The 25,183-nt window shown below is 46.0% G+C and overlaps 1 protein-coding gene across 2 annotated transcripts in view; it reads left to right on the forward strand.

The window, feature by feature from the left end:
* NNT (nicotinamide nucleotide transhydrogenase) overlaps positions 1–25,183 on the forward strand; it is a 293,073-nt gene that overhangs the window by 145,304 nt on the left and 122,586 nt on the right. For both annotated transcript variants that reach the window (XM_069221538.1, XM_069221543.1), the window contains exons 15-16: positions 8,461–8,694; positions 20,735–20,895. In XM_069221538.1, the coding sequence (XP_069077639.1) occupies positions 8,461–8,694; positions 20,735–20,895 (395 nt within the window). The remainder of the gene's footprint in view (positions 1–8,460; positions 8,695–20,734; positions 20,896–25,183) is intronic.

Below are 25,183 nucleotides of genomic sequence, written 5' to 3' on the forward strand. Positions count from 1 at the left end.
CTACCTTTCAGACTCAAATGCGCTCCCTAGATTTTCACAAAATGCCTATCCCCTTTGCAGCATATCTGAGGCGCTACAAACACCAGATATTCCCATATCTGGACGACTGATTACTGAAGGCTTCTGACATCCAGTCTCTACGCCACTCTCTCAAGACCAGGTTACGCCTATTCCAACAACTAGGTCTCACTCTCAATCGAGAGAAGTCCCATCTCCAGCCTACCAGAAGAATAGTTTTACTGGGAGCTATACTGGACACGACTCAAGCAAAGGCGTTCCCAGCGGAGGAAAGACAACTCAAACTCGTTACCCTAGCAGACACAGTTCAGAAAAGAAAGTTTCTCTCAGTTCGAAAGTTCAAATTGTTACTGGGGATGATGTCCTCCTGTATCAATCTAGTTCCCCACTGTTGCCTTCAGATGCGCCCTCTACAAAAAGAGCTTGACAAACAGTGGAAACAGACGCAAGGTTCCTTCGGGGACATCATACAGATAACAGCAAGGATTGTCTACTCCTTCAATTGGTGGTCAACACCGACAAACATCTCCAAGGGTTTAGGATTCTTAGCTCAGGTCCCTCCGTTTACAGTAACAACGAATGCTTCGATGGAGGGATGAGGTGCATGTCTTCAAGACCTTCAAGTGAGTGGAAGGTAGCCCCCCAGCATGCTACTCTTCACATCAACCTCCTCGAGCTCGGAGCTGTGTATCTGGCATTGCAGGCCTTTCTGCCAAGAATCCAAGGCTCATCGGTGCTTGTCCAAGAATCAACAAACAAGGAGGGACTCGGTCTCATCTGCTGTCCAGAGAAGCTCAGACCATTTGGACCTGGTGCATTCAACATTCAGTGCACATACAAGCAGAACACCTTCAGGGAGTGAGCAACACCACAGCAGACTCGCTAAGCAGGCTCAGCACATCGTCCCACGAGTGGAAGCCGAATCAGAGGATGCTGGATGCGATATTCCTCAGGTTGGGAATACCAAATCTGGACCTGTTTGCGACGTCTCAGAACGTGAAATGCTGGTTTTATGCAAGCTGGCATCACCAACCAGGGTGGTGGGGAAATGCCCTCCGATACCTCTACTCCCGCGGGTCATCAGCAAGATCAAATCGAAGCCCCTTCAGGTAATCCTAATTGCTCCAGCCTGTCAACGTCGACCGTGGTACACAGAACTTCTGTTGCTGTCCTCATGTCCTCCCATCAGGTTAGCACCGATTCCAGAGCTAAGAACCGTCAGCCAGGGCCAAGTGAGGCATCCTGATCCCAAGTCTCTCAGATTATGTGCATGGCTCCGGAGTTCAATGAGTTCGGCCATTTGAATATTACTAATGACTGCAAAACTGTTTTAGCTGAAGCACGTGCTGATAGCACTAGTACAACATACAGATTAAAATGGAAACGGTTTTGTTTATGGAGTCCCTAATGGCATTCATCTGCTTACATCTGCTCCAGAGCAGGTTTTACTGTATCTTCTTCATCTGGTGCGCTCTGGTCTCGCAAATGCATCTATTGAAGTTCACCTGGCTGCTATCTCCAGATATAGACGTCTTTCTAAAGGGCCATCCCTCTGGTCTCATAGGCTTACCAAACAATTCGTGAAAGGTCTGTTCCGATCTTTTCCTCCAGTCAGAGTACTGCCTCCAGCTTTGGCAGCTAAATACAGTGCTGGGTCAGCTAATGAAGGAGCCATTTGAGCCCATTCATAAGTCAGACATTAAGTACCTCACTTGGAAGGTAGCGCTCTTCTTGGCTTTAACATCTACTCAGCGAGTAAGCAAGATCCAAGCATTTACCATCAAGGAACCCTTCATGAGATTTGCTGATGATAAAGTCATCCTGGGGACAGATCCTAGGTTGATCCCCAAAATGCCGTCAGACTTCCATATTAATGAGCCAGTGGTGCTAAAGACTTTAATTTCACAGCCTCAGACTGTAGCAGAAAGATCGCTTCATTTCCTTGATGTCAAACGATGCCTTAAGTTTTATCTGCAGCGAACGTCTTCGATCCAGAAATCAGATCAACTCTTTGTTGCATTTAGTGCGCCCAGAAGAGGGCATCCTGTCACTGAACAGACTATTTCTAAATGGATCTCAAGCCCAATAGCCTTTTGCCATCAAAGGGCTGGACGACCCCTGGATGCCAGAGTACCTGCGCATTCCACCAGGGCAGTCTCTACATCCTGTGCGCTCTTCTCTGGGGTGTCACTGCCGGACATCTGTTGAGCAGTGATGCGGAGAACAGCGCACGCCTAAACGAAGTATTACTGTCTGGATGCTGAGACGCTTCAAGATGCAGCAGTGCATCTTATGCATATACATTTATGTTTCAGTGGGTTAACTTTTATTGCTTTGCATTTACCTGTTATAATGTGGAGGATATCTTATTATGAGATGAACAGTGTTTATCAATACTGAAAATGTGCTGGTTACTGCTTGCTGGTATTATTAAAGCATGAAAGTTACAATACTGGAGTAAGAAATAAGTTACTTACCTGTATCTGTAGTTCTCCTGTATTGGAAGCTTTCATAGATTCACATGCGACCCAGCCACCTTCCCGGGGGAGCTCACCTTCATCTGAGGGAAGGCAGCTCCTCACAGGAGGTCCTACGGGGTGAGGCAATCTGATTGGTTCAAATTTGAGTTTGGGTCTATTTGACAAAATGACTGTGATAGGTTATTCTATTGAGGCCTAGGCCATGTATTGTATATGTACATTTTCAGGCCTAGGTTGTATATTCCACCAGGGACTCCCATCTCAACGACTGGGAAGTATTCAAGCACGTGAAACTATGAAAGCTTCCAATACTGGAGAACTAGTTACAGCTAAGTAAGTTATTTCTTTGTCTGCACCAAGACACGCAGTCTCCAATGGCAGTCGGGCATGTGCTTGGTGAGGAGTCCCATAGGGGGGCACAATTCATGCTGCAGCCCTTAGGGTACGTCTTTAGGAACTCGGGCCCTAGGTAACAGGGATACTGTTTACCAGGGACTTACAGAGGGTGCTATAGGATTTGGCACTTGTACAGTTTTGGGGGAAAGAACACTGGTACTGAACCAAAATTGCATCAGATACAAGGCAAAAAGTTTGTAGGGGGATACTGCAACAAAGAACCCAGTTCCCCACATGCAGTCTTTTGCTTGGGGATGCTAATTCTCGCTCTCCATCTACTGTTGGCGAGCTGTGCATGAGAAAAACTCCCCCATAAGTTATGTGGAAATCTGCGTTCCATGCGGAATGGCCTCCGATCCGCTGACTGAGTGCGATTTATTGCCCACCCCTACATAGGAGTAGCCTTTTTGCACATCTAAGCCATTCAAAGTGCAAGTGCAGCCTAGAGTAACTGACGTGAACACGGCTGTTACTACCTACAAATCAAAACCCGATGTTACTGGGCTGAAAGTAATTATGTGATCCTGTCTGTTAATGATAAGTCCTCTTAACCACTATCATAATAAGAGCAATCTTTTGAATACATCAGAATGGAAAGTAGAACACCAAATAAATAAAAATTGGATAATTCCCCGATTTCTAGGGCCACATCCGCCAAGACAAAAACGTTTGTCTTTGTGTATTGTCTCTTTTTGTGTATTTTTGTGTCGATACCTGAATCCGCCTCTTAAGATATCGGTCTGTCCAAGCTTTGCCATGCCCCTCCACCCTCCTTTCAACAACTTTGTGAACCGGGCAGCAGAGCATGTCAATTATAATAAATTTATGGAAATTTTAGGACATTATTCTAAGCACCTAAAATAGTGTTTTAAAGAGACATTTACATCATTAACATGGTAATTCCTTTGCATTGTTCCTATACAGGGAGTGCAGAATTATTAGGCAAGTTGTATTTATGAGGATTAATTTTATTATTGAACAACAACCATGTTCTCAATGAACCCAAAAAACTCATTAATATCAAAGCTGAATATTTTTGGAAGTAGTTTTTAGTTTGTTTTTAGTTTTAGCTATGTTAGGGGGATATCTGTGTGTGCAGGTGACTATCACTGTGCATAATTATTAGGCAACTTAACAACAAAAAAATATATACCCATTTCAATTATTTATTATTACCAGTGAAACCAATATAACATCTCAACATTCACAAATATACATTTCTGATATTCAAAAACAAAACAAAAACAAATCAGTGACCAATATAGCCACCTTTCTTTGCAAGGACACTCAAAAGCCTGCCATCCATGGATTCTGTCAGTGTTTTGATCTGTTCACCATCAACATTGCGTGCAGCAGCAACCACAGCCTCCCAGACACTGTTCAGAGAGGTGTACTGTTTTCCCTCCTTGTAAATCTCACATTTGATGATGGACCACAGGTTCTCAATGGGGTTCAGATCAGGTGAACAAGGAGGCCATGTCATTAGATATCCTTCTTTTATACCCTTTCTTGCCAGCCACGCTGTGGAGTACTTGGACGCGTGTGATGGAGCATTGTCCTGCATGAAAATCATGTTTTTCTTGAAGGATGCAGACTTCTTCCTGTACCACTGCTTGAAGAAGGTGTCTTCCAGGAACTGGCAGTAGGACTGGGAGTTGAGCTTGACTCCATCCTTGTAAGGAAATGCCTCCTTGGCATGGTTGCCCCCTGACTTTTTGCCTTTGCTGATGCTGTGTTTACAATTGAAAGTGTGCTGAGGCCTGCTAACCAGGCCCCAGCACCAGTGTTCTTTCCCTGGCCTGTACTTTTGTATCCACAATTGGCAGACCCTGGCATCCAGATAAGTCCCTTGTAACTGGTACTTCTAGTACCAAGGGCCCTGATGCCAAGGAAGGTCTCTAAGGGCTGCAGCATGTCTTGTGCCACCCTGGAGACCTCTCACTCAGCACAGACACACTGCTTGCCAGCTTGTGTGTGCTAGTGAGAACAAAACGAGTAAGTCGACATGGCACTCCCCTCAGGGTGCCATGCCAGCCTCTCACTGCCTATGCAGTATAGGTAAGACACCCCTCTAGCAGGCCTTACAGCCCTAAGGCAGGGTGCACTATACCATGGGTGAGGGTACCAGTGCATGAGCATGGTACCCCTACAGTGTCTAAACAAAACCTTAGACATTGTAAGTGCAGGGTAGCCATAAGAGTATATGGTCTGGGAGTTTGTCAAACACGAACTCCACAGCACCATAATGGCTACACTGAAAACTGGGAAGTTTGGTATCAAACTTCTCAGCACAATAAATGCACACTGATGCCAGTGTACATTTTATTGTAAAATACACCACAGAGGGCACCTTAGAGGTGCCCCCTGAAACTTAACCGACTATCTGTGTAGGCTGACTAGTTTTAGCAGCCTGCCACAAACCGAGACATGTTGCTGGCCCCATGGGGAGAGTGCCTTTGTCACTCTGAGGCCAGTAACAAAGCCTGCACTGGGTGGAGATGCTAACACCTCCCCCAGGCAGGAATTGTCACACCTGGCGGTGAGCCTCAAAGGCTCACCTCCTTTGTGCCAACCCAGCAGGACACTCCAGCTAGTGGAGTTGCCCGCCCCCTCCGGCCAGGCCCCACTTTTGGCGGCAAGGCCGGAGAAAATAATGAGAAAAACAAGGAGGAGTCACTGGCCAGTCAGGACAGCCCCTAAGGTGTCCTGAGCTGAGGTGACTCTGACTTTTAGAAATCCTCCATCTTGCAGATGGAGGATTCCCCCAATAGGGTTAGGATTGTGACCCCCTCCCCTTGGGAGGAGGCACAAAGAGGGTGTACCCACCCTCAGGGCTAGTAGCCATTGGCTACTAACCCCCCAGACCTAAACACGCCCTTAAATTTAGTATTTAAGGGCTCCCCTGAACCCTAGAAAATTAGATTCCTGCAACTACAAGAAGAAGGACTGCCTAGCTGAAAAACCCCTGCAGAGGAAGACCAGAAGACGACAACTGCCTTGGCTCCAGAAACTCACCGGCCTGTCTCCTGCCTTCCAAAGATCCTGCTCCAGCGACGCCTTCCAAAGGGACCAGCGACCTCGACATCCTCTGAGGACTGCCCCTACTTCGAAAAGACAAGAAACTCCCGAGGACAGCGGACCTGCTCCAAGAAAAGCTGCAACTTTGTTTCCAGCAGCTTTAAAGAACCCTGCAAGCTCCCCGCAAGAAGCGTGAGACTTGCAACACTGCGCCCGGCGACCCCGACTCGGCTGGTGGCAATCCAACACCTCAGGAGGGACCCCAGGACTACTCTAAGACTGTGAGTACAAAAACCTGTCCCCCCTGAGCCCCCACAGCGCCGCCTGCAGAGGGAATCCCGAGGCTTCCCCTGACCGCGACTCTTTTGAATCCTAAGTCCCGACACCTGGGAGAGACCCTGCACCCGCAGCCCCCAGGACCTGAAGGACCGGACTTTCACTGGAGGAGTGACCGCCAGGAGTCCCTCTCCCTTGACCAAGTGGAGGTTTCCCCGAGGAACCCCCCCCTTGCCTGCCTGCAGCGCTGAAGAGATCCCTAGATCTCCCATTGACTTCCATTACAAACCCGACGCTTGTTTCTACACTGCACCCGGCCGCCCCCGCGCTGCTGAGGGTGAAATTTCTGTGTGGACTTGTGTCCCCCCCAGTGCCCTACAAAACCCCCCTGGTCTGCCCTCCGAAGACGCGGGTACTTACCTGCAAGCAGACCGGAACCGGGGCACCCCCTTCTCTCCATTCTAGCCTATGTGTTTTGGGCACCACTTTGAACTCTGCACCTGACCGGCCCTGAGCTACTGGTGTGGTGACTTTGGGGTTGCTCTGAACCCCCAACGGTGGGCTACCTTGGACCAAGAACTGAACCCTGTAAGTGTCTTACTTACCTGGTAAAACTAACCAAAACTTACCTCCCCTAGGAACTGTGAAAATTGCACTAAGTGTCCACTTTTAAAACAGCTATTTGTCAATAACTTGAAAAGTATACATGCAATTTTTATGACTTAGAGTTCCTAAAGTACTTACCTGCAATACCTTTCAAATGAGCTATTACATGTAGAATTTGAACCTGTGGTTCTTAAAATAAACTAAGAAAATATATTTTTCTATATAAAAACCTATTGGCTGGATTTGTCTCTGAGTGTGTGTACCTCATTTATTGTCTATGTGTATGTACAACAAATGCTTAACACTACTCCTTGGATAAGCCTACTGCTCGACCACACTACCACAAAATAGAGCATTAGTATTATCTATTTTTACCACTATTTTACCTCTAAGGGGAACCCTTGGACTCTGTGCATGCTATTCCTTACTTTGAAATAGCACATACAGAGCCAACTTCCTACAATCCTCAACCCGAAAAGGCCCCACAAGCTCATCTTTGATGATACCAGCCCAAACCAGTACTCCACCTCCACCTTGCAGGCGTCTGAGTCGGACTGGAGCTCTCTGCCCTTTACCAATCCAGCCACGGGCCCATCCATCTGGCCCATCAAGACTCACTCTCATTTCATCAGTCCATAAAACCTTAGAAAAATCAGTCTTGAGATATTTCTTGGCCCAGTCTTGACGTTTCAGCTTGTGTGTCTTGTTCAGTGGTGGTCGTCTTTCAGCCTTTCTTACCTTGGCCATGTCTCTGAGTATTGCACACCTTGTGCTTTTGGGCACTCCAGTGATGTTGCAGCTCTGAAATATGGCCAAACTGGTGGCAAGTGGCATCGTGGCAGCTGCACGCTTGACTTTTCTCAGTTCATGGGCAGTTATTTTGCGCCTTGGTTTTTCCACACGCTTCTTGCGACCCTGTTGACTATTTTGAATGAAACGCTTGATTGTTCGATGATCACGCTTCAGAAGCTTTGCAATTTTAAGAGTGCTGCATCCCTCTGCAAGATATCTCACTATTTTTGACTTTTCTGAGCCTGTCAAGTCCTTCTTTTGACCCATTTTGCCAAAGGAAAGGAAGTTGCCTAATAATTATGCACACCTGATATAGGGTGTTGATGTCATTAGACCACACCCCTTCTTATTACAGAGATGCACATCACCTAATATGCTTAATTGGTAGTAGGCTTTCGAGCCTATACAGCTTGGAGTAAGACAACATGCATAAAGAAGATGATGTGGTCAAAATACTCATTTGCCTAATAATTCTGCACTCCCTGTATGAAGTTTTTATTTCTTGATGAAATAGGATAGCATTTCTTTAAATACATTTTAATTTTTAATGTTTACAAATACTTGTTTTTTTGTAGGTGCGTGTCAGCTTCCCACTTACACTGTACCGACCCATAATTACAGTGGGCCTGTTACTGCCGTGGGGTTCAGGCCAAAAGCTTCGGTCCAAATAACACATTGATTCCCTCGTTAATTTAGCATTCCACATCACACTGGCGCTATGCAACAGTGATGTTTGTGCTCTAGAAATCGTGTTAATGAAATCATTCTAAAGAAATTTATGTTGGGTGGGTAATGAGAAGTGTAACGATTGTGACAATTGAGCTTTTATATTTCTTTCTGTTTTTTGACGTTGTTTGTTCTTTTGACACTTCAGGGCTGACCATTGCCAAGCGCATTCAGATTTCAGACCTGCCACAGCTCGTAGCTGCTTTCCACAGTCTGGTTGGTTTGGCAGCTGTCTTCACCTGTGTCGCAGAGTATATGATTGAGTACCCACATTTTGCAACAGATCCAGCAGCAAATCTTACTAAAATTGTGGCCTATCTGGGTACCTACATTGGTGGTGTAACTTTCAGTGGCTCGCTTGTAGCTTACGGAAAACTGCAAGGTGAGTATGTTGAAATCTGTTTTTATTGATGTCAAAATCTCTTCCTTTAACTCTGTTATGACTTGCAAGGCAGTGAAATGCAGTCTCCTAGCAATAACCTTTGTTTCCACACAACGTTCACAATTTGTCACCATATTAGATTTTGACACGCTTCAGTCTATCACATCTACGAATGTAGGAATTTTTTAGCCTACAGTGTACCCCATCATATGTACATAGAATAAGGATACTAAGTTGTTCTGCACAGGAGGACTTCATGCTAAGTCAGTACTCTAAAATGTCATTTATAATATTTGCATGTATTAGCACCATCCTGATTGATGCCTAATTAACAGGCAGCGTCCATCATATCTCAGTGCAAAAAACACCTATAAAACTTAAAAGGTCTCCTTTTTTGGTCCTATTCAAGTTTAGCTCTTTTGAAACTTGCCTGTCCCGAATGTAAATGAATGAGGCCCCCTTTGCAGCTCTGTCACATAGAAAACCATGGAGTCACAAGTGGCTTAAGACTATTGCCTGATGTACCTTCGGGACAGATATGGTTATGTACTACTTGTGTAATGAGACGCAGAGAATAGATTCTGGGTACATTATCACTAATTCACTTTGATTTGTCAAATTTAAAATGGTTGAATATTCCGTTTTTGTGAGACACTTGTAATCTGTGCTATGGAAGGCTAAGCTGATCTTGTTTATTGATTTGGCAGTTTTGTTTTCTGCCGTATGTTTTTTTATAATTCTTTTTTTCGCAATTTATGAACTAGTATAATCAATAAAGCATTATACAACAGAAGAAATCAGACAATGATTGCGCACCACAACACAGCTGTTTAAAATGCAAACCTAGTTGGAACAATAATGTGCCAGGGACCCATCCTGGTGTCAATCAGTTTGATTAGCTGTCCATGGGCCCCTGTTCATGACTTTTCACTGCACATTCCCTACACTTCCTATTTTCCAGACACTGCACAGTAGTCATGCCATGGACCTAGTTTTACTGTATGGGGGTGGAGTTGCTTTGCCAACAATGGGCTATATCTCTTTTAGTGATCAGGAACCCTGGACGTACCACCTTGGGTTTGTTATGTGGGAGTACTTAGTACTATTATTTGTTGTATCCCCTGTAGAGACGACAACCTTGTACCATATCGTAAAAGGTACCCCCATTCCTCCTGCAGCATGTACCTTCTGAACTGCAGGACTTGCCCTCCTTCTACAGCCTGTTTGGGCTATAGTGCACTCTGAAAATAATTAAACTGCATAAATGTGATGTTGGTGAGGATAGCCAGCAGCCGTGCTAACTTTTTGGTATCTCACTACTCATTGTCTAATTCGTCCATATCTCCACCCCATGCAGCCCGAGCTCTGAGTGGGTGTTGTATAATCAGTATGAGGGACCCATACAGCTAGAGATCCCTTTATACCCAAGTAGCTCCATAATCAGCTTTATTTCCAGGAGGCTGTATTCCGGGACTACCTCTAAATCCCAGGTATGCATGGAGCTGCAAATATCTATAAAAGTGGGACTTCTGTAGCTGCATGTCCTCCATGAATTGCTGAAATGGTTTTATATGATCAGTGACCCAGGAATCCCCCAGACATGAGAAGCTAATAAGCTTCTAGGCACCAAACCCCTTCTGGTACGAGACCACAAAGGAGTTTGATTACTCAGTTTGTTCATCCAGTTAATGTTTGGGGCCACCTCACCAACACTGCATCAGGGTTCTAGTAACATGTTGTTGCCCACACTAGGAAGCATCTCGCCATAACAAGGCCAGGCTCCTTTGTTTCTCAAGAGTGTCTAATTCTAGTCTGAATGCAAAGTTGTGCCAGTCCCGAAACAGCCAGTCCTCAATAGGAACCAATTGGGTCACCCAATAGTATGATCTTAGATCTGGAACCTCTAGGCCAGATTCTTACATGGGTTAAGTTAATTTCTTATTGAAAACTTGAGGGATCTTCCTGGGTATATCATAAGCATGGACAACACTTTTGAAAAGAAGGTAGGTGGGCAGAGGAAAGGATAATTTTGGAGAACATACAAGAAACTATGGAGAGTGGCATTTTTTTTATAGTGTCACTCTACCCATTCTGGAGAGTGGTAACTAGGCTCATTTGTCCAAATCTTTCCGGGTACATTACATCAAGAGAAAAATATTCAGTTCTCATGCACCACGTTGATCACAAGAGATGTGTGATCCCAAGTACTGAATTGTATAATGGCCACTTGGTTAAAAAGGAGACAGAGAAAGTATCTATGATAGGAAAGACATCTAAAAAATAGGATACGTGTCATATGAATGTTTGCTTTACACCACCCTGGAAGCGACAGGGAGAAACCGTGCATGAGTGCCATACCGTGTGCTGATATTGGTACCTTTTTTTCTGTGCCTTCTAATATGGATACATTGCATTGCTTTCATTTTTGACAGTTTTCCAGCCACTTCTAAATATTCTCAGTGTGCTAGGGAATGATGTCCCCAATCGAAAACAACATGTTTCAACCCATTGCTTTGACTGCAGGAAGTAAATGTCAGTTTTGGACCTGCACAAGGTGTGTTTAGTGTGTGGGCTCTGAACACTACTCTAAATCACAACTGTAATAGCTAGAGCAAGCGCCTGCCCACTAGTAAGGGAGCCTCTGTAGTTTTTGGACAGTATATCTCATTTTAATATACTATATAAAGAGCCACCTTCCCACAGTCGGTGCCTGCAGGTTGCAGGGAAGTGGCTCCTCGATTTCAAGGGGGATGCTGGCTGGGTGGTGAAGTGCTTGCGGATCACCGAGGCATTTGGAAGATGCAGAGCTGCAGGACGACTTGGGTTTTTGCGATTATTGGGACAGGACCTGGTAGGCAGGGTTTGGCGTCAAAGTCCACAGCTAGTCCACAGTTCTCACACTGGCTGGCTCTTCTTTGTCCTTCTTGTAGTCAGACAAATCTAAGTTCCAGGTGTAAGGGGCAACCTAACTACTAAATGTAGGGGCGTTAAGTGGAATGTAAGGTTGTAAGAAATGGGCGACTTACCTCTCGGGTGACCACCCACTAGCTGACCACTTCTGTGGGGAGTGGACATACCCCTATACCAGAGTTCCTAATTCTGCCAAAAACAAGATGGTGGAACACTTCTTTCGTAGAGCACACCAGGCAACCCACCTTAGGGGTGTGACTAGCCTGGAGGTGCAACATGCCTACTGCATAGCTCATTTCCTGCCTGTCCTGGTGCTAGTGGGCCTCAGGGGAGGGGGTGACCTGCCCAGGTCTGGGGGAAGCCAGGGTTGCATATTAAAGGGCGGCAGAGGCTTCGAAGCCTGCAGCCCAGATATGCTGATTTACTAGCCATCCTGCTGGAGGCGGTGATAACACCTTCTCTGGGGTAGGCATTGTTTCTGGCCTCTGAGAGCATGGGCTCCCACCTCCAGGCGGAGTCATAAACTGGTCTGTTAACTCAGGCTGGTCGATACCAGTTAGCTAGAACACTAGAAGACTGGTAGGTTTCAGGGCGCACCACTAAAATGCACTCTGGGTTCATGTCATATTAAATCCAATACTGGCATCAGTATAGATTTATTAGGACGAGTTGTTTGATACCAAACACACAGGTTTCATTTAAGCCATTATGTAGCTGGGTCACTCATGCTGACCTGTGCCCAGTAGATACCTTAAGAAGGCTTCCCTGTTCACTTGCAGTCATACTAAGCATCTCTGAGGCATACCTGCTCATATAGCTGCTGTTGTAGTGACTTTCATATATTATATGCATTGAGTTTGGCATGGCACACAATGAGTGTTCCTTGTTGTGTTTTCACACATGGTTTTCACCATGTCACGTAGCCTGCAATGGCAGTCTGCTTGCAGTTTGTTGGGTGGAGAGGAGGGAGGGGGGCCCTTAGTGTGGCATAATACAAGCTGCAGCCCTTAAGCACTCTCTTTAGTTTCCATGCCGTAGGTGCCAGGGGTGCTAAAGGGTGTGCCAATTGTACACAATTAGACCATTATACCTTGCTTTAGAGAAAGAGCACTGGCACTGTGGTACTGGATGACCTGGTTAGCAGGAACCCAGGTGACCTTCAGTCAAAAAAACCTCAGTCCCAATGAAAAAAGTGAGGGTGACCATGTTAAAAAAGGGCACTTTTCTCCACTAATGTACCTATAGAAGTCTCTAGTATGTGGTACTCAAGGTACCCAGGCTGTATAAGTTAGAAAACCTTAACCCAGATTTCAGCACTGGCTTTGCCAACCCGGGTCCGACAAAGGTAAAACGAGCCTCTCCGTTCTTCATTGCAGACTGAGGAGCAGTTTAAACCTCAAGCCTGACTTTGCAGTTTAAAGCTGTGACCAAGCCAAGCCTTCCTCTGCAATAAGTATGTCACCCTTATTACAGGCCTACCGAGCCCTAAGGTGCAGGGTGCAGCATATAGTATATTTTATGGGCTGAACATGTGTTTTACCTGTTATGACAGGAAACCCTCAAAACTGTTGTCTTTACTGTGGAAGAATTTGGTTGCCCCATTGGCGAGTGCGGAGTTACACGCTGAACCCTAGTAGGAAGTTGGATCTTTATATATCAAAATGAGATATATTGTGTAAAGAGTCCAGGGGTTCCCTTACCAATAGACAGGGGCTTGCTCTATAAATCCAAAGGTGCTCTTTTAGAAGGTAGTGTGGTCGAGCAGCCAGAGGCTTATCAGTGAGGCGTGTGAGACATTTGTAAATACGCAGTCCGTAAAGGAGTCCCTCGATTCAAGGACATCCACACCAATTTACAAAAATAACAAGTATCTTTATATATGTTTTGGCACCACAATCAAGAAGATTAGTTAATTACGTTTTGCAAGAGAAATCTTCACAGTTCAGAAAAGTTGACGGAGAAACAAAAAATACTGCAAACAGGTTGAGTACAGCAACTCACCAGACCAATCTCCTGGACTTCAGGTGAGTATTAGGCATGGGTCAGGACTCCACCAGCAGATCACACCGTGCAGCACTGGTGTGCCCGGGTGTATTGCAGTGTTGGGTGCCCAATGTTCGTCAATGGGGATAGGTCCCTGCAGGTTAGGACTTGGTGTCCAGTTTGGGTGAGACACCAAGTAGGCTCAGGTCTTGTGATGCTCGGGGACGTAGGGACACCAGTGATTGTCTTCTCAGTCCGGGGTGGCCGGTATAGAGGGTTCTTGGACCTTTGGCTGTCCGTCACTGGTGGCACTTGTGGTGGAGGGGACCACGGAAACAGGCTGCAGGTGTGGACTGGGGTACCAGTCCCGGTGAACTGATAAGTGGGCTCAAATCTCATGAGCTTGAGGGACTCGGACATCATTGGTTCTCTTCTCCGCGGTCCACGGCGTCCAGGTGCAGAGGTGCTGGTGACCATCTGGGTTGCTGTCACAGGTGGCAGTTGCTGTTGAGGAGGGCATGAACAAAGAGACTGCAGGAATTCGACCGAAGGTCGCAGTGGGGGAAACCCACAATGGTCTTTTTCTCTGGAGAGACTAGGGCCCAGGTTGTCACTGTTGACCCACTTCAGCATGGCCTGGGAGGTACGGGTGCAGTGGTGGTGTCGCCTGTGGATTTGGCAGTCCAGAGTCCTCTTCAGCAGGTCTTTGGTGCCTGCAATGATGCAAGGGAGCAGCTCAAGTATTCCACAGGAGTCCCCTGGTGCGGAGGTAAAGGCTGGCAGTCTTCCTGGGATTTTGCAAGTTTCAGCAGCTGAAGGATGAGGCAACTTTGGCACGATTGTTGAAGTTGGCAGGCTGGCAGGGCAGGCGCCCTGTCAGTCACCGGTCTTTAGTTGTCGCTTTTGCATCTCTGGAATGCCATTCATCTTCAGGTCAGCGGAATCTGATTTCCTGGTGCCAATGCTCCCCTAAATACCCTGAATTTAGGTAATTAGAGGGGTGTAGGGTAGTAGCCAATGGGCTTCTTACCTCTGGGATCACTACACCCCCTGTATGGCTACTTCCTGTGGGAAGGGGGCATAACCCTGTCCCAGAGTATCTAATTCTGCCAACACCAATATGGCAGCTTTTCAAACGTTGTGTCCACATTAGGCAGTTTACCTTAGGGGTCACACCTCCCTGAATATTAAATTTCCCGCCAAATGGGCCCTGGGACAAGGGGGGTCGGGTAGTGAGATTCTTTGAAGCCCCCTGCTTTGGAACGCAGATTTGCAGGTCATCCTGTTGGGTGGAATGCGTAAACATCTCGCCTAGAGCAGGCTTTGTTTCTGAATGGCTCTCACCCTAGGGGGTGGGTCAGAATCATTTCTGGTAGTAGCAGGCTAGCTAAAACTAGTCAGTCCCACACTGATAGTTGGTAGGTATTCAGGGGTCACCTCTAAGGTGCCCTCGGGGTGCATGTATTATTAAGTCCATAACTGGCCTCAGTGAGGGTTTATTAGTACGAGATGTTTGATACTATAAATCCCTATTTTCAGTGAAGTGATCATGTAGCTGGGGAACTCATATTGACCAGTGTCCAGCAGGTGCACTTAAAATTACTTCCCTGATCACTTACTACATATAAGAATCAGCAAATACATAACAGAGGCATATCTGTTCTTGCAGATATGTCCACACATGTAATGTAATGCACTCTGCCTTAGGGATGTAAGGTCTGCTGTAGGGGTGACATACATGTATTGCATGTAGTATTAGGGGACATGGCACACAGGCAATGTGCCATGTCGTGTTGTCACTTGTAGCTGCACCAAGACACACAGCTTGCAATGGTAGCCTGCATGAGCTAGGTGAGGGGTCCCTGAGTGTGACACATGGGGGGAGCTCAATAAGGAGGCAGACAAATTGAGCAGACAGTGGGAGATAAAACAAGAAGACATTCATAGGTTTTTCAACATTTGGAGTACACCAACATCAACAAACACAAAATGCCAACACATCGCCTCCAGTTTCCTCACCCCCAACCAAAAGGGAATTCCCAGTCAATAAGATGTTCAGGGAAATTTGCATATGCCTTTCTTCCAATTCCTTTGATCCCCAGGGTGTTGGAGAAGGCCAGACAATTAAGGACTTATCCTAATAGCTCCCCAATGGGCAAGACTGATCTGGTACCCGGATCTGCAGGAAATGTCCAGGGGCCAGATGATCACAGTAAATCCAGTAAAGGACCTACTAACAGTACAACGTGAAGAGGTGTACCAACCAGCGCCAGACTCACTCAGTCTAGCAGGGTGACAACTCCCTCCAAGGACGATGGAAATCCTGGGGGAAGCTAGAAAACCAAGCACATGAAAATTCAAGGACCATATTTGCAGACCGACAAAGACAAGGTGGTCCTAAGAACCAAAACACACTTTGTACCAAAAGTAGTAGCACAGTTCCATAACAGTCAAAGCATACTACCGACCTTCTTCCAGCAAGCAAAGTCACAAGCCGAAAGGGCCCTACACACTCCAGACTTATGAATGGCCTTAATGTATAACCTCCAGAACTAAAAGACTTTCACAGGGGAAACTAGATTTTTGTTTGGTTTGCCAGAGCACATAAGAACAAGTTACCTTTGGTAACGCCCTTTCTGGTGGGTACTCTAACAAGACAATTCCTCGCTTCCTTCTCCCTGTTCTGTGGACTGGTCTCCTTTCCAGTCTAAAAAGGGTCCCAATCTAGCAATTTGCACACTGGTATCGATTTGATTATTGGTGGGATCTGCAACCCAGGGCACAAACGGAGACCAGAAGGAAACCGACATGAGCATGCAGGGGTTGTTCTTGTATGTATATGTGGCTGCATTTCTCACTTCCGGGGCTGAAAAGTCTTCATGAAGCCTAATTATGCCACCTACTGGCACACAGGAGCAAGACTATTCAGTCTAGCTCCTGGGGATATTCTAAGAGTGAGGAATCTGCAGTTGGATTATCCAACACGAAGAATGTTATTGAAGGTAAGTAAATTGCTCATTTGTCAGCCCTTTCGGTATTACTATATATGCTGGACCATGTGTCCTGTCAATCACCTATTGTGATAAGGTTTATTAAGGTTTGATACACGTTTCCTCCCAAGCTGTTTGGGATGCCACAGTGGGACCTTAACTGATCTTGACATTTTTCATATGTACATATTTGAGCTGATGCAGAGCTGCTTGCTGCGCCTTCTCACCTTGGAGACAGTCTTCCTCATTGCGATTGTGCCAGCTTGTCACATGGGTGAACTTCAGGCACGTTCAGTGCAACCGCACTACACTTCTTTTTCCAGGGAAAATTGGTGCTTAGTACTCGGGTGTCCCTCTTACCGAAAGTCATGACTTCCTTCCATGTTGGGCAATCCATTACTCTACCATCATTCTTTGCTTCTCCCCACACTTTGAAAAAGGTCAAGCTCGATCAGTTGGATCCAAAAAGGTCTTTTAGCTACTTACTAAATTTATTGTACCATGGACAATTTGAGCGGACGATCTACTTTTTGTGGAGCAAAGAAAGGGAAATCTGTGAAAAAATGGACCTTGTCTGATTTGTTAGTCTTCTAGATTAAGCTCTTCTACGTGGCCAAGAAGCAGCTTCCAGAACGTCTAAAAACCCATTCTACGAGGGCTAAGGCTGCTACCACTGTATTGGCACAAAGACTATCTGTCCTTGACATCGCTCAGGCTGGGACGCGGGCATCAGTCTACTTTCTGAAAGCATTACGCCTTTAACTGCTTGTAGGAAGCTGGCCTGGTGTGTGGTGGGTACCCAAGGTACTTACACCTTATACCATGTCCAGGTATCCCCTCTTAGTGAAGTGTAGGCAGTGTCCATAAAGCCAGGCTCTCTAGAGGTAGCTGTGGATGAGCCATCAAGGCTTATCTAGGAGACATGCAAAGCTCATGCAGTACCACTATAGTCACACAACATTTACACACATGAAAGAAAACACTCAGTTGTACAAAAATAAAGGTACTTTATTTTTTGGAACAAATCACCACAAAATACTAGACAGGTAACCCACCCTTAGGAGGTAAGTAATACACTAGATATATATACAATAGTAATCAGAAACAGGCATAGAAAAGGTTAGAAAACCGTGCAAATAACAATAACCAATAGTGACCCTAGGGGGAAGCCCAAACCATATTGTAAAAAAATTTAATGCGAATTAGATACTCCCACCTAGGTAAGTAAAATGTTTAACTGTGAGTACTAGAAAACCACAGAGGTGAGTAAGACAGTACCCCCCCGCGTCCAGGAATGCAGGAGTAAAACACCGGATTTTCCCCAAACAACCCGTAAGGAGGAAAAGAAGAAAAAGACACCCAGACAAGCCTGCGAGAAAACCAGCTGTGGATTGCTGAAGAAAGAAGACCTGTGGAGCGAGGGGACCAAGTCCAAGATTCACAGTGGAGTCCAGGAGGAGTAGAGGCCCCTACCCACCCAGCTGTGGATGCAGGGATTGGTTGACGTGATGGACAGGTCAGCACTGCAACCTTGGAGCCGGATAAGAGTTCCTGATGGATGCAGATGAAGCCCCATGCTGGAAGGAAGATAGCAGATGGGTGTCTGTGCAGGAGTCCCACCAACAAACCTTGGCAAAGGCAAACTTACGGTTAGTGGAAAAGAGGTGCTGCTGGGGACCAGCAAGTACCAGGAGGATTCAACCCAGGAGGGGCAGTCACAGGGGACCCTCAGCGTCGCAGAGTCCACGGGAGAAGAGGCAGCACCCACAGGACGGGGATACAGGAGTTGCAGAAGAAGCCCACGCAGCACTACAAAAGAGGATCCCACGCCACAGGAGAACCATGCTGGAGGCTGTGCATCGCAGGATGGAGTGAAGGGGGCTGAAGCTGCATGTCGCCTGAATATCCCTTGGAGGAGATGAAAACAAGCCTTGACAGCTGCTGAGACGCAGTGCACGGGGGCAAAGGCTTACCTCCACCAAAGTTGGACAGCTGGCAGAGAGGACCAAGAGGACTACGCCAGACCACCACCCTTAATGTAGGATCCACGCAGCTCAAGATGAGGGGAGATCCATGCAGCTGGTCGTCGCTTGTTATTGGTGCCTGCAGTTGCAGGAAAGTGACTCCTTCACTCCAAGGGAGATTCCTTCTTCTTCTTGTGCAAACTGAACTGGTGTGAACTGGTTTATGCACAGAGGGCACCAAATGTGCCCTTCAAAGCAAACCAGTGATTTGGGGAGGCTACCCCTTCCAAGCCAGTCACACCTATTTCCAAATGCAGAGGGGGTTACCTCCCTCTCCCAAAGAAAATCCTTTGTTCTCCCTCCTGGGCTTGGTCAGATCAAGTAGCAGGAGGGTAGAAACTTGTCTGAGGGGTGGAAGCAGCTGGGTTTCCCAGAAAGCCCTGGAAGACTGGTGGTAGCATGCTCTGGGTCCTCTAAGGAGCCCCCAGAGTGCATGGAATCATACTTCAAATACTTGCAACAGTATTGGGGTATGATTCCGACATGTTTGATATCAAACATGCCCAGGTTCGGCGTTACCATTATGTAGCTAGACATAGGTTGTTACCTATGCCCAGTACACGCACAAAATTGCATCCCCACACTCACAAAGTCGAGGAAAATGGATCTGGAGGTTTGTGGGGGCACCTCTGCTAGTGCAGGGGTGCCCTCACACACCGATCACTGCGTCCTGACCTCTGGGTTGAGAGGGCCTACCATAGGGGTGACTTATAGTGACCAGGTGGAAACCTGTAGTGAGAAAAGGTGCATGCACCTGTTTCACGCAGGCTTCAATGGCAGGCCTGTTGAAACCTTTGCATGGGCTCCCTCTGGCTGGCAGAAGAACTGCTGCAGCCCATAGGCATCACCTGGAACACCAATGCCATGGGTAGCTAGGTACCATATACCAGAGACTTACATGGGGGGACCAGTATGCCAATTGTGGGAAGAAAAGGGTACAATTTAGAGGAGACAGCAAAACTACTTGGTTCCTGGTTAGCAGGATCCCAGTAGACAAAGTCAAACATACTGACAACAGGCAGAAATGGGGGTAAGCATGCCAAGAAAGAGGGTACTTTCCTACACTGCAAGATGAGGCGAAAAGAAGAACGTTTCAATTACTTAGCCCACTCCAGAGGCACTCCTCATTAGGAACTTATTGATTTTGAATCTGTTATCAAGGTGAGGAATCTGCTATTAGAAGTAATCATCAGAAGAACGGGTTACTTATCTTTTGTTAATGCTGTTTCTGGCAACTAATCTAACAGAGTGCTCACTGACGCCTACCTCCCTGTTCTATGGAGAACGTTTAAAATGGTCCGATGTTAGTATTCCGCATGCTGTTACCACAGTTGTTTCACGTTCTGTGTCTGAGGCCATGGAACAATAAAGATGAGAAACTAATGTCCGTACGCAGGGGTGGCACTTACATCTGGCTCCGCTTCATCACTTCCGGGGCAGTTTGAAGCCATTGAGGAGCTGCATGACACCAATTATCAGTGCGCAACAACACTATGAAAACTCTCTGGAACATGTCTGGTACCTGGGGTATTTTCTAAGATGAGAAATCTACAGTTAGAGTATCCACCAGAAAGAGTGTTAGCAAAGGTAAGTAACTTGTTCATCTTTAATATTGTAAGAATGGGAAACGCACAACTTTATGTAATATAACTGGAAAAAAAAATAATTATGCTATATAGATTTCCAAAACTCATGTGCATAATACATAAATCCACAATGCCAAATAAGAACTACTGAAATCAGAAAGCAATACATAACAGAATGTGTTATTCAGTTATAATATGTATATGCCTTCAAATGGAATCCCCATTGTGTTTTTCATCAAACTTGTAGGCAAGGGTGGAAGCTTGTTGCTAATACTTAAATTTGCATATTGTTACTGAGGGGTGAGAAGCTGCTCGTGCCAAAGAATACATTCAAATAAATTATAAATAAATATGCATGTCACTTTGAGGAGTTTGATTTAAATATTGCTAATTGTACATTGTGACCTAGCATAATGGTACATTAACTGGAATCGGTAAATATTTGGTATAGGATTTCTGAAATCAATTAAGAAATATTAGTCTTATGAATTAAAAATGAATTGTATTTATCCATTCTTCAGATTAACAGGTGTTCCTTTGATTGCAGGCGTCCTGAATTCTGCAGCGCTCTTGTTGCCAGGCAGACATTATCTGAATGCAGGTCTGTTGGCAGCCAGTGTTGGTGGAATGATTCCTTACATGCTGGATCCAAGTTACTCTACAGGTCTCACTTGTCTAGGTTCAGTGTCTGCACTTTCTGCTGTCATGGTGAGTATAAACGTTGACCAAAGGAAGTAATGGCCAAAGCAGTCAATTCTCAGTGTTTAAAAATTGTTCAGTATGTTCTTCCAGTGCTGTCGCGTCCTGCTCCTGAAAAAGCATTGTGTTTATAGATGTTATGTTGTGATTGTTGGTGTTGTAACCTTTGCTTTAAAAAAGGAAAAAAACTAGGCATGGTGGGTTTATTTATCTATTTTCAGCTTGAGATAGCTTTGAAGCCTGAACTGCTTGTAATCTACTTAATTTGTTTAGACTGATGCGCTTTTGCAGATCAAAAAGTCCCCTCTGATTATGGACTTTGTAAGGTTTTGTTGCATTATAAATTCTTGTTCTATTGCACATCTGCATTCTGTTAGCAATTCCTTACTACACATGCAGGTCAATTCCCCCACCTTTCTGTGAGTAATGAGTCTTCAAGGTAGACCACTTGGTTTAAAGAGTAAGCAGCTGAATACGATCCTGAATTCTAGTTTGAGATCCCCGATGTCTTGCTAAAAACAGGCGCAGTGAGTACTTTAATCCCCCAAGCTGCCAATCTCCCCCCACTTGCAGTCAAAACTCCCCAAAACAACTCCAAAACAAGAAGCCCTCGGTCCACCTGTACCTGTAGGCCATGGTTGGCACCGTGAATCCACTTCATATGCCCCGCTGTCTGGCTCTGCACTGAAACACCACTCGAAGCTGAAATCTTCGGTGCCAACACCCTCTTCACTTCGATATCCTCACAATCTGCATGTTCCTCCGCGTCAATGCCTTCAGCGCCGAAACACAAGCCCAGCTCTGAAACCAAAACTTCGAAATCGGTGCTGAAAAAGACTGCTGAGGTAGCTGTGGAACCCATTCTCTGCAAAATGCATGAAAGACTGGGCTCAAAACAAAAGCTGCCTTCTCAGCCACCCTCCTTTAGGAGGCCTTGGACATACCTATTTCAGCAAAGAAGTAGTAGTCTGACAAGGCCACCATCCCTTTGCTTCCAGCCTCGCCTTCTCCACCACCTGCATAACGTTCTCCACCTATACCAGACATGCCTCATTCATGGCATTCTGACATAGAGCCATGGAACATCTCCCCTCAACGCTTCCCTGCATATGACACTGGATTACCTGATCCAGCAAATGACTCCTTTCACATGTCCCAAGGCACTAACCATGGGACACATACGATGCAGATCCACCAGGTGACACGATCCAGACCTGTACCCAGCACACCCATCACCCTCTGATGACTCAACACCAAATCAGTAGATTATAGCGAGTGTGGCTAATTTTCATGGGGCACAGTTACACAACCTCTGCCACAGAGGCTGCAGTACTTGCCAATGCTGAAAGGCATGATCTGCCATATAGAGGATACCATTAAAGACCCTGTCGGGTTTCGAGTTATCACCCCTAGGGTCAAAAAGATATATTAGGCCTTATGCTGTGATCCAGCATACATAAGGGGACTACTGCCACCTGATTCCCTTATGGTAACCATGCCAGAAAACAGGCTAACTCACAAGCGCCAGGTGACACTCCGCCACATGACAAAAGTAAGAGGATTGAGCAGACAAAAGGGTTGCTGCTCAGTTGGCTAACCAGTGGCACATCGCCAATTCCATGTTAGCGTGCTACAACCGCGCTCACTGGGTCAAGATGGAGGAGCTCCTCCAACATCTCTCAGATAAGTATAGGAAAAGGGTTCAGGAATTAGTGACAGAAGGGAAACTAGTTTCCAACACTTCCATCATCTGTGCCCTAGACTCTGCTGAAACTGCAGTCAGGAGTATCAACACCAGTGTGCTTCTCAGAAAACACACATCGTTGCATATTTCTGGCTTTAAGCTTGCTGTTCAGCAGAACACCCTTAACTCCCTCTTTGATAAGGAAAATGTCTTCGGCTCACAGCTTGATGAGACTTTAGAAAAAATCAAAAGGACACTGAAACAGGTAAGTACATGGGGACACTTCAAGCCCCTGCTTCTCGAGGGTCCACACCTTCCAACATTCCTCCTCAAACTAATCAGCTCTTCTTGGATCATCAGACGTTTTACACAAACAGGAAGTTCAAGCACTCCTTCTCAAACAAACAAACGGAACCAGTCCTCCTCCCAAAACCAAGGTCGGGTGTATACTCTATACTCCCTTATACCCAAACGGACAGTACTCTCAGGCTAATCCTAGATTTACGCCCACTCAACAAGTACATTCTTTCACAGCACTCCACTACTTCAACAGTACAACTTTGTCTACTCTAGTTCTCAAAGAGGCATACTTTAGCATGCCAATCCACCCAACCCATAGCAAATTTCGGAGGTTTGTCTTGGACGAAAAAGCTATCAATTCAAAGACTAATTAAATTAAATGCCTAATAGGGGGCTTCATGGAGGACAGCTAAACTCCTTGCACAACCTAAAAGTGGTCCAATTTTCTTTTGACCCGTCCTAGTATTGCTAGTGGTGAGTGCTTCAGGATGAGCAGACACCATTAGCCACACTAGGACAGGTGAAATCAAATGGTCCATTTTCAGCAACGGCTAGAGCTTCTCATCCCGAGGTTTTTTTTTCTTCATTGTAACCCATGTTGTGTTCCAGTGTAATTAAATGAGTATTTACAATATTGATTACGGGCATATGCATGCAAACGCCCAAAGGGAAGTGCTTTACACAGGGTAGTTTTTCATGAAGTTAACTACAAAGACTCATTCCTCGCACAGAAGGTGTGTGCACCACACAAAGCACTACACCTAAACAGATTATTTCTCATTACTTGGCCAGTCCCCTGTTCTCTGCCCTTCACCTATTATTTAGCTGTCGCAACCTTTGCCAGAGAAGTCACCAAGCTAAGGATGCCTGTTTTTATGCAACTGTCAAGCGGAATTGGTGTCCTTGATCTTTGAGTGCGCTGCACATTCAAGACAGATATTTTGCTTTGTATTCTGGAACCTGTAGTCCTTTTTAGGTGGAGCGTAAGTGTATGCCCTCTTGTACACTTTTAAGTATACTACTTCTGTGGGCTGCCAGCTATTTCATTTGTTAGTTTCAGTGTCATTTGAAGAATCCTTGCTTGCTAGTGGTCAGTCATACCTCTTTGTCCCTTCTGCTGTGTGGGAGCTGGGACCAACTACTGTATAGTTACATTTTTTTTTTTCTTTGTTTCCTGCTCCTGTCAAGGAAAACTTCCCTTTTCATTTCCAGAGCATTCTTGCTATGAGTTTAGCTTAGCTGTAAACAAGGCTATAAATCAGACTGTTATCTTAATCGCATTTTGTCTTTGTGGGCCGTCTGCACCCTCTCTCAGCTGCCTGGCTCCCGCCCTTCCTTGACTTGGATTTTCTTTACCGAGTGTGCCTGCCTGTGGTCCCCATGCTGTGCAAGGGTGGAGGATCCATCACACGTAGCTCCATCAGTGCACCTCAGTTCACACACTCCAGATGTGCCAGTGCCAGAACCCCACACACGCTGTCTGCCAGAGCACCTTGGCTCTTAGTCAGTACACACAATACTGATCAGTACTGGGACCTCACGTGCAGCTTCATCAGTGTACCTCAGTTCTACCTCAGTGAGGTCACTTCCTTTTCTATACTGTGACCCCACTCACATACAGTTCTTACAGCTCAGTTATAATATTCAGTCCCACTGTCAAGCCAATACTGGACCCAAAAGAGCAAAACATAGCTCAGCCAGTGCACCTCAAGTCTAACATCAAATGCCACTGTTGATGGGAACCACCACAGCGCTACCAAAATCCATGAATTCTAACATTCGATGCATGTTTCTTCTCAGTACTGAGACTCACACACAGGCCTTCAGGACTCCTCGCTTCTGTGGTTCAGAGGCAATGCCACTCCCATGCTGGGCTCCACTTGCAGCTTCACCAGGGCACCTCCAGGTTAACACTCGGCAACACTGGCAGTCCAACACTAGGTTCCATACACAGCTCCATTAAAATACCAAACTTCTAACCTTGTGTGCCTGTTACTAGTCCAGTACTGCATCCCGCACACAACTGTCAGTGCACATAAAACCCTAACCTGCAGCGCTCCGTTATTCCAATACCAGGAATTACACAGAGCTCAGTTTCTCCTTCCTAACCTGCGGCCATTCTGTTGTTCAAGCACTGGACTGGGACACAGCCCTCTCTATACCCCAAATCGTGATCTTAACGGCCCCAATATTGCTGTACTGGGGTTCATCTACATCTCTGCTGATGCACCTCCTGCTGTTCTGCAGTGCCCCCTGCTGTTCCACACTATGACTTCAGTTTGAGGATGTGAGAGAGCCAATTAAATCTATTTA

Source organism: Pleurodeles waltl, chromosome 1_1 (assembly GCF_031143425.1).
Source record: "Pleurodeles waltl isolate 20211129_DDA chromosome 1_1, aPleWal1.hap1.20221129, whole genome shotgun sequence".
Lineage (NCBI taxonomy): Eukaryota > Metazoa > Chordata > Amphibia > Caudata > Salamandridae > Pleurodeles > Pleurodeles waltl.